At 39.2% G+C, this 10,585-nt stretch overlaps 1 protein-coding gene across 1 annotated transcript; it reads right to left on the reverse strand.

Moving 5' to 3' along the window:
• Window positions 1-3,647: 3,647 nt before the first annotated feature.
• On the reverse strand, window positions 3,648-5,566 carry LOC140312511 (hydroxycarboxylic acid receptor 2-like). The gene is made up of 2 exons (XM_072390306.1): window positions 5,413-5,566; window positions 3,648-4,610 (listed from the first exon to the last, which is right to left on the reverse strand). The coding sequence occupies exon 2, from the start codon at window positions 4,599-4,601 to the stop codon at window positions 3,648-3,650; it is 954 nt and encodes a 317-aa protein (XP_072246407.1). The 5' UTR covers window positions 4,602-4,610; window positions 5,413-5,566.
• Window positions 5,567-10,585: the final 5,019 nt, after the last annotated feature.

A 10,585-nucleotide genomic window follows, 5' to 3' on the forward strand; every position in this document is an offset into this window, starting at 1 on the left:
ACGGCCACCCTTCCTGAGTCTGGTTCTGCCAGAGGTTTCTTCCTGTTAAAAGGGAGTCGTTCCTTTCCACAGTCGCCACAGGCATGCTCAGGACAGGAGATTGGACTGAAGACAAGTTTCGGTGCAATCTGTTGGTTTCCTTAGCTAGGATATTATTTTTTGAATTGGCTCTATATGAATTAATTGGATTATGATTACAATGAATTGAATTCCAATTGAAAAATTGAATATATAATGTCCATGTGATGTCCTCTGCTGTCAGCTTACCTGATCAACTTGTGGTTAGTATCTTATATGTACGAGTGACAGAGGAGCTGCGACATTGTAGGTCTTTTTCACAACACATCCGAGGCTTGACATTCTCTGTAGTATTCCTAGACTATCAACCCGGTACATTGAGTCCCACATTCCTGTCCACTGAACTCTGTGGCCTTTACACTGAAATTTAGCTGTGTATAGCCTGAGTAATGCACCGCATGTCGGAGGAGTGATCAGAGTAATTTGAGGTTATTATCAGTACAAGCAGAGCAAATCACAGCTTTAATGAATGCGGTTCAGTTTGACATTATTGTCAGTCTGTTAGAAAAATATTTAATTATATTAAAAACGAAAAAATAATATTTATAGCCTATATGCTGTAAAAATAGCAGTTATTAAAGTAACCGGCTAGACTTAGTTGTGTAGACTATATGGCCGGCAGCCGGCCCTATCATTTCAAAAGTTACTATTATGGCACAAATCTTTTTTGAATGATATGGACAAGTGCATGATATAATTAAAAGAAAAACTTTCTGTAAAAAGCACCAACCCATTGATTCAATGATCGATTCACTAATGCTTGATTACATTTTAGACAGCCAACGTGCATGACCGCGAAATTTGTTATAAAATATTTACACCATTGATATTTGCTCTCGGATACTGGCTGTTTGAGCCTCATGAAAGCAGCCGTTGAGCCACATTGCTGCAGTGTTTCTCAACTCCGAGACTCCTCGGGACCCACTGCGGCTGTTCTGCATGTTCCAAAACACCTATTTTAAACGATCAGCTCGTCATCAAGCTCTGCAGTGGCCTGATAAGGAGCCATTCATTTGAATCAGGTGTGGTGGAGGAGGAAACATAAAACCAGGATCATTTTGGAATTGAGAAACACATTGAGAAGTTTTGGGGTTTTTTTACATCGGAACTGCACTGTTAGACATCATTATTTTTATATTTGGTTTTCATGAAATGTCGATGTTAATGTTAAAAATGTAATTGATTTTGGGACCTAACTGAAAAGCTTGGTAACAGAAGCTAACGTGTTAACACATGCTAACATGACGTTAACGTGATAATTTCACTAAAGTCCGTTAACTTTTTGTTGTCAGGTGACATTATGTAAAGTTGTCTTCATTGATAGGTTTTAAAAAATTACCAAAATACTACTGCTAATACTAAGATGCTACTGCTATGACTGTAACCATTACTTTTTATTATTATCATTATTAATCATTGATATAATATGTATTATTTATAGTAATAAAAACAATGTACATTATTTATTATTCCTATTCTTTTTATTTTTCTTGTACACACACACACACAATTGTTCTTGTTTCAATAATGTTTTAATAAAATCGTGTTTATTTAACAATGTTTGTACCAGTCATACTTATTCCAGTCCATCGGTTCGAACATAAATTGCAAGTTTGAATAGTTTCTTGTACAGATAGATTTGTTACTATTGACTGATCATATTCAAGCATAATTAGTAGTTGTTTCATAGATGTGGTACATGGATCAATCTTAAAATCTCCATGGTTCTGATACATATCCTTTCAAAATAACTAAACTTGGTAATAAAGATTTTCCCACTCTGGGACCCATTTTCAAAAAATACTGGTTTCACATCTCGAAAAAGCCGGATCCATCTGGACATGAGGCCAAAACGATAAAGTATTTCTGTGGATTCGATAAAAACGTTCTCATGTGGCCCTAAGGTCTACTGCCTGCAATATTGTGTAACCATGGTGAAAACAAACAGTAGCCTAAATTAGCTGTTATTGGCTCTTTATCAAAGCTTCAGGGCTGCAGGTATTTATAGCTATCCTATGGATACTGCCATCTATATATTTATGACAGTTTACATATCCTATTTATAACCTGGTTACATATCTATAACTACTACTTCTACTTCCTACTGACTAAAAGCACCTTATCTGACACACTGTCTTGTACTTGACCACTTAGTCACTTTTATTCAACACTTTATTTAGTCACTTGACACTTTCAAACTGCGTTGTTGTTTTTTTTTTAGTTCCACCAAAATTTCTTTGTAGTGATACAGTGACAAATAAACTTCCATGAATCCTTGAATCATTGAATAAATTGTGAGTTTTGATTGCCTGTTACGCATGCACATGCGCTCTTGCTCTCTCTCTCCCTCTCACACTCACGAGATGGAGCTTGCATCTATAGCCTAATCTGGATGATGGCCAGGCAGCTAAACAATACAAGCTGCTCGTCCAAGGACTCTCCAGAAAAAAAAATTTTGTCTTTCAGTTCCTGGAAGCGATTCATCCAGTATTGGGCATGATGTCATGATGTCTGACCACTACATGGCCTTCTGCCATATAGTGGTCATATTTCTGTTAAGTCCATACATTTTGTTTGTGTAGTTGATATATGGGAGGTGGAGGGGATGGGTTGGGCCAGTTATGGGTCAGTGGTGGGCAGGTGCAGTCAGAATTGCCCCAGTGGATTTTAATACATTAATAGACCTAAGATTTATTTATTACGTTTAAACATTTATCCTGAATTCTTATGGGGAATTTATTGAACAGACCGTCACAGAGACATTTCAGCATACACGGAAATTCCCAATGACCTCAATTTTGGGACAACTATTCATACCTTTCTATATCATTCAGTGTGTATGTGGCTCAAACCCAATCTCTATTTGGCGCCTGCTGTCAGAGGATGCTTCTGCATCTTCGTCATTATCTAGATAGGGTTCATTCTGACCTCAGCAACATGTTATTCACGCAATATGTGGATCAAGAGTCAGGTACAATATGTGGAGCAGAGTAAAGGCTTTGCTCTCCCACATGGGTTGTTTAAACTTAATCACAGATCGTACAGGGATCATGTTTGCCAGTCCGTTTTTATTCATACGGCATTCTTTCAAACAAAATGCAATGCAGGGCTTTATAAAACAAATACAAGAAGACAAGGAAGGAAATAAACAAAGAAAATTAAATTAAAATTCAATTTCAATTTGTTAATTATTTATAAAATCAGCAATAAAACTAAAAAGGCAAATGAAATAGTTTAAAATGTGTAAAGGACAAAAAAGAGCATATCAAAACAAATGTGGCTGCCTTATCTAAGTGAGTAGGTCTGCTTTCCCACTAAGATAAGACGTTTTGTCTTTTCCTGGCTTAGAGTTGCTCTCAGATTGGTCCTGAATCACCCTTAAGAGAAGAAAGCTGAAACCATTCCAGAAACACAGCCTCCAAAGCAACACATAATAATGTTTTTAAGAAATCAGTGTTTTCACAGAGGAAAGCTTTTTACAAAATCTCAAGAAAATGCGAACAAGGACACAATGTGTTCACAGTTACTGCAGCAAACTGCAGTAACTGCAGTAATATTACAATATTAGATCATTTTCTTTTAGGTCTGTTAGCGGCTCTGACAGTCTTTTTCAAACTGAGGGATCTCTTTAAAGTAACATTAAATGTGGAACTGGAGTAAAAATAGATGAGAGGGTCCAAAGCACTGTTCAGGTAGGTGAAACCAATGCATATCATGAAGAGCTCAGTACATGTTTTGTAATATGCCGTCTCTTTGGGATAGAATGTCTTGATGTGCAACCCTACCAGGCCTGTGACAACACTTGGCATGAAGCAAAAGGTGAACACCATGCTGATCACTATTACTGTTCGAATGGCCTTCCGCACCATCTTTAGCCTGTCCATGTGCCGTTTGCAGAGGTGGAAGGCAATTCTGGCTGAGCAAAAGAGCAACAAGAACCATGGCAGGAAGAACTCTACAATATAAACCACATAGTGCACAAGCACTGACTTAGGGATTACTTCATAAGAGTTGAAGCTGCGACACAGAGAGATGTTGCCTGACTTCTGGAGGAGGTCGGTGGTCAACAGTGGAATCCGAAGGGCAATCACAACAGCCCATAAAAGACCTGCAAGCCTGCCGGTCTGCGTCGTAGTAAGTCGGCTGATGCAGTGATGCGGATGGACCACCTTAAAGTAACGGTCCACAGCCACAACTGTCATGAATGCAATACTGGCAGAGCGATTAACAGATAACATGTAAAGATTAATGCGGCACCAGATCGATCCAAACCTCCAGTTGTTGTTTTGTCTGTAGGCGTCAATGCGGAAGGGCACACTGATAAGAAGCAGGAAGTCAGCCAGAACCAGATTAAAGAGGAAGATAACATGTGGTTTCCACTGCTTCATTCGTACACAGAAAATCCACAATGCCATGATGATTCCTGGTAGCCCCACAATCAACTCAATGATCAGGACAATTTGCAGGAACATGTTTCCAATGCTGCTGTCATGGAACTGGGAACTAGTTTCATTTTCACTCATTTCAGCAGTCTTTGTAGACAAAGAGAAGAGAAATGGAGAAAAAAAAGGGATTAAAACCTTAATATTTCATGTCACAAGTGATAAAAGCAAAAGTTTGACATTTTGAGAAACACAATATTTGTTTCTCCATGTGGTGCCCTAGGTTTCTATAAGCCTTCGACAAAAGCAGCCAAACATATCTGAATGGGAGTGTAAAAGTAATCATTAGCCTATTTTTTTACTTTTTTACTTTCATTTGCTCACGAATAAACAAGTGTATATTTCAGGTCTTGGATAAAGATGTTGTGAAGTCAACTTGTACTTATTACAGGTGATGATGGGGAGAGTCTGTTGTATTTGTATAGAGTCAGGGTAGCTTCAGCTGTTTCCCTGAGCTCGGCTCACTGGCTACCATTGCGATCTGTTTAATGTACTGACAAGACTTTTGACAAGTCTTAACATATCGAACACTCCAGAAAAACAAATGTGCTTTGAGGAAGTAGCTGTGTTTAGAGCCAATGCAACTTTCAGTCAGAATCTTACTTACAGGTGAAGTAGTATGTTAGTCTGTAAATTATGCGTCTTGTTTTTTAGAAGATTTACTTTCAGAACTTGTACAGCAGATGCTTTAACATGTACAATACCAAGAAAATATTCACATTCTACAGTCTATTTGCATCTTTCAGACCCTTCTATCGTTCAGTTTTCTTGGTATTGCATCGAAAGTAACTATTGGTCAGTTTATGAAAGCTTGCATTTTTTTAGGTCTAAACTCAAAACAGATATGCAATAAAGTGTAAAGTATCAAATAAATGTAGATTTTAGTACTTACCTGAAGTCAACAATGAATTTGTTCATTCAGCAGACGAAGACAGTGATGTGTCGTTGTCAGAGTCGTAATGAAAGTGATCTGATAAGATCTGTGATATTTCTATGAGTGTAGGCTTCCTTAGGGCTTGTCATAACATGAGGATGATGAAGTTTCCAGCGAAACAATCACTACTCGTAATTCACATGCATCTTGTTGGCAGGCTATGTAAACCACGCTTTTAAGGTTGTAATTAAGGCTTTATCTCTAGAAAAAAAATTAATTGTGATCCTGGACAGATAATAGAACTATGTCCAAATCTCTCTTTTATCTGAAGTTTTAAAAAATAACTGTTTTAGCACTACCTACCTCAAAAACACCACTGCTGAAAGGTACCAAAGATTTCCTCATGGTTTCTGATGGTGCAATCATGTCCGTGCTTGTCCTGTTGGATCTCCGTGCTGCTTTTGATAGTCGGTCACAACATTCTATTGCAGAGCTCTTGAACGTGTTTTTGGAGATTAAAGGAACCATGTTAGGCTGGATTAAGTCATAGTTATACTATATTTTGTTAATGTAAATTAACAATCTTCTACACATACCAGGGTTACTCATGGAGTTTTGCAGGGTTCTGTACTTAGACTGATAGTTTTAATTGTGTACATACTTCTATTCGGTAATATTATTGGACAGCATGCCATAAACTTGCATTGTTATTCTGATGATGCTCGGGTTTTATTATCCATGAAGCCAGATTAAACCAGTCTTTTTGGTTAGACAACAAGCATGTCTTGAAAACATAAATACCTGATGAACCTCAATTTTCTGCTTGAGATAAACTGTCATTGCTATCTTTGGATCGAGTGCCTCAGGGAGACAAAGTCTGGTTTTATGGTTATTTTAGATGGCATTACGTTAACATCCTGTTCTACTGTGAGGAACCTTGGAGTTGATTTTCAGCAGGAACTATCCTTTGACTCGCTTATAAAACAGATTTCTAGAACCAAGTGATGCAGTAAAACTTGTTCATGCCTTTGATACTATAAGAAATAACGTATAAGAAAGCACTTCGTAAAGCTAGAACTGCTTATTATTCATTATTGATAGAAGAGAATAAGAATAATCCCAGGTTTCTTTTCAGCACTGTTGCCAGGCTGACAAAGAGTCCGAGCTCTGTTGAGCCATGTATTCCTTTAACTCTCAGCAGTGATGATTTCATGAGATTCTTCATCAATAAAATTGTTTCTATCAGAGAGAAGATTAATGGAATCCTTCCCATTATTATCACTGATGTATCATCAAGTAGAGGAGCTTTAGAAGTATCTTTCGAACCTGAATTGTATTTAGACAGCTTCTGTCCAGTTGATCTTTCTGAGCTAACAACAGCAATAGTCTCTTCTAAACCATCAACTTGTATGTTAGACCCAATCCCAACCAGACTGTTCAAGGAGGTTTTCCCCTTAATTGACACTTCCATATTGGATTTGATCAATCGGTCTTTGTTGATAGGATATGTACCTCAGACTTTTAAGGTTGCTGTAATTAAACCTTTACTTAAAAAACCTACTCTTGATTCAGAAGTGTTGGCTAATTATCGACCTATATCCAATCTCCCTTTTTTGTCCAAAGTTCTTGAAAAAATAGTTGCAGTTCAACTTTGTGATCATTTACATAGAAATAATCTGTTTGAAGAGTTTCAGTCAGGATTCAGAGTGCATCATAGCACAGAAACAGCACTGGTGAAAGTTACCAATGATCTCCTGTTAGCTTCTGATAGCGGACTTGTTTCTGTGCTTGTCCTGTTGGATCTCAGTGCTGCATTTGATACGATCGATCACAGCATTCTGTTACAGAGACTTGAACATGTTATTGGGATTAAAGGAACTGCATTAGGCTGGTTTAAGTCATATTTATCTGATAGATTCCAGTTTGTTCTTGTAAATGAAGAATCTTCCTCACACGTTGGAGTAAGTCATGGAGTTCCTCAGGGTTCTGTGCTTGGACCGATTCTTTTTACTTTATACATGCTTCCATTAGGTAACATTATCAGACAGCATGGCATAAATTTCCATTGTTATGCTGATGATACTCAGCTGTACTTATCTATGAAACCAGATGAAACCTACAGGTTGGTCAGGCTACAAGCCTGTCTTAAAGACATAAAGACCTGGATGACTCAGAACTGTCTGCTTTTAAATTCAGACAAAACTGAAGTTGTTCTCTTTGGACCTGAGCGCTTCAGGGAGAAATTGTCTAGTTATATAGTTACTCTAGATGGTATTTCCTTGGCTTCTAGTTCTACAGTGAGGAACCTTGGAGTTATTTTTGACCAGAATTTATCATTTGACGCACATATAAAACTGGTTTCTAGGACTGCCTTCTTTCACCTTCGTAATATTGCCAAAATCAGGAACATCCTGTCTCAAGGTGATGCAGAGAAACTAGTTCATGCATTTGTTACTTCAAGATTGGACTACTGTAATTCCTTATTATTGGGCTGTCCCACATATTCTCTGAAAAGCCTCCAGCTGATCCAAAATGCTGCAGCCAGAGTTCTGATGAGAACTAACAGGAGAGATCATGTTTCTCCAGTTTTAGCTTCTCTTCATTGGCTCCCTGTTAAATTCAGAATAGAATTTAAGATTCTTCTTCTCACATATAAAGTTCTTAATGACCTAGCGCCATCATATCTTAAAGATCTCATTGTAAGGTATTTTCCTAACAGAGCACTTCGCTCCCAAACTGCAGGTTTACTTGTTGTTCCCAGAGTTTCTAAAAGTAGAATGGGAGGTAGAGCCTTCAGTTATCAGGCCCCTCTCTTGTGGAATAAGCTGCCAGTAAATGTCCGGGAAGCAGACACCCTTTCCACTTTTAAGATTAGGCTTAAAACTTTTCTTTTCGATAAAGCTTATAGTTAGGGATGGCTCAGGTAATCCTGAAACATCCCATAGTTAAGCTGCTATAGGCTTAGACTGCTGGGGGACCTCATCTGTCACACCTTTCCTCACTTTGCTCTCTTTTTCCCCCTGTTTAATTTCAAAATTGATTTTATGTACATGTGACATTATTGTGGTTATTAACCTATGTTTCCCTGTTCCAACAGATATCCTTTGAATGGCGTTATGGTGTTTTTCCCCCCTCTTTTCCCTCTTTTCTGTCTTCTCAAACCCCAGCTGGTCGAGGCGGATGGCCACCCTTCCTGAGTCTGGTTCTGCCAGAGGTTTCTTCCTGTTAAAAGGGAGTCGTTCCTTTCCACAGTTGCCACAGGCATGCTCAGGACGGGAGATTGGACTGAAGACACATTTCGGTGCAATCTGTTGGTTTCCTTAGCTAGGATATTAATTTTTTGAATTAGCTCTATATGAATTAATTGGATTATGATTACAATGAATTGAATTCCAATTGGCTTGAATTGGACTATATTACTTAAGTGCCTTGAGATGACAATTGTTGTAATCTGGCGCTATATAAATAAAATTGAATTGAATTGAATTGAATTGATACTTCAAGACTGGATTACTATAATTGTTTATTATTTGGCCTCCAGGTGATCTTAAATAGTGCAGCGAGGGTTCTGATGGGAACGAAACAGGAGAGATCACATTTCTCCAGTTTTAGCTTCTCTTTATTGGCTCCCCTTTTAATCCAGAAATAATTTAAGATCCTTCTCTTTCCATACACTATATTCCCAAAAGTGTTCGCTCATCTGCCTTTACACGCATATGAACTTAAGTGACATCCCATTTTTAATCCAGAAGGTCTGCACCTTCCACAAGGTTTAGGAGTGTGTTTATGGGAATTGACCATTCTTCCAGAAGCGCTTTTGGGATGACACTGATGTTGGACGTGAAGGCCTGGCTCGCAGTCCCCACTCTAATTCAACTATCTATCGGGTTGAGGTCAGGACTCTATGCAGGCTAGTCAAGTTCTTCCACACCAAACTCGCTCACCCATGTCTTTATGGACCTTGCTTTGTGCACTGCTGAGCAGTCACGTTGGAACAGGAAGGGGCCATCTCCAAACTGTTTCTACTAAGTTGGGAGCATGAACTGGTCCAAAATCTCTTGGTATGCTGAAACATTCAGAGTTCCTTTCACTGGAACTAAGGGGCCAAGCCCAGCTCCTGAAAAACAGCCCCACACCATAACCCCCCCTCCACCAAACTTTATACTTGGTACAATGCAGTCAGACAAGTACCGTTCCCCTGGCAACCGCCAAACCCAGACTCGTCCATGAGATTGCCAGATGGAGAAGTGTGATTCGTCACTCCAGAGAAGGTGTCTCCACTGCCCCAGAGTCCAGTGGCAGCATGCTTTACACCACTGCACCACTGCTTTGCATTGCACTTGGTGATGTATGGCTTGCATGCAACTGCTCGACCATCGCAGCCCATTCCATGAAGTTCATCTGAAGCCCTCATGAAGTTTGGAGGTCTATTGCGATTGACTCTACAGAAAGTTGGCGACCTCTGCGCACTATGCGCCTCAGAATCCGCTGACCCTGCTCTGTCATTTTACGTGGCCTTCCACTTCATGAGGTTCCACTGACCTTCAGAGGTCAGCCCCTATTTTAGTTAATTTCCTTGATGCATCCTGTTGGACCTCATTGCATCTCATTTGGTTTCATTTTATTGCATCTCACCTCACCATTAGCTTCTGTTCACAAACTTTCATGTCATCCATCCATGTTCTCTCATAGTTAATTAGAATTTACTGTGGTTCAGTATAACAGAACTCCAACATGGTCTCAGAAGCATATAAAAGCAACAAGCTACCACTTCTGCAACAGGGAGAATCCTAATTTTTCTAACCAAACATTCTTTAGAAACAAACAGCTACGTACGCAACAAAGCGTCTCACACAGAGCCACAATGTTCAACACTGTCCAACCTTTGTGGCTCAGTAACCTAATGGTCACTGACTTCCTAACAGCAGTTCAGTCCCCTTTCATTTGCCTTCAGATGTGTTTGTTGGACTCACTGGACTCTGATCAAGAGGTCTGCTATCAGACCAACTGTTTTATGATAGTACACACAGAACAAACATAAAACGTCGACACCTGCTCTTAGAGACACTTTATGGTCAGACTATATGCAATACAAGTGTGAAACTACAGCAAATCTGCAGCCCCGTTGATGGTGTGTGTGGGAGTGGGTGTGGGTGGGTGGGTGGGTGGTTGTGCTTGGGCTTGTGTGTGT

This window comes from Leuresthes tenuis, unplaced genomic scaffold (genome assembly GCF_036924035.1).
Source record: "Leuresthes tenuis unplaced genomic scaffold, fLeuTen1.0.hap1 SCAF_8, whole genome shotgun sequence".
Taxonomy (NCBI): Eukaryota; Metazoa; Chordata; class Actinopteri; order Atheriniformes; family Atherinopsidae; genus Leuresthes; species Leuresthes tenuis.

Coding starts and splice junctions, on each gene's coding strand:
- LOC140312511 (XM_072390306.1), bottom strand. CDS start 4,601: ATGAGTGAAAATGAAACTAGTTCCCAGTTCCATGACAGCAGCATTGGA.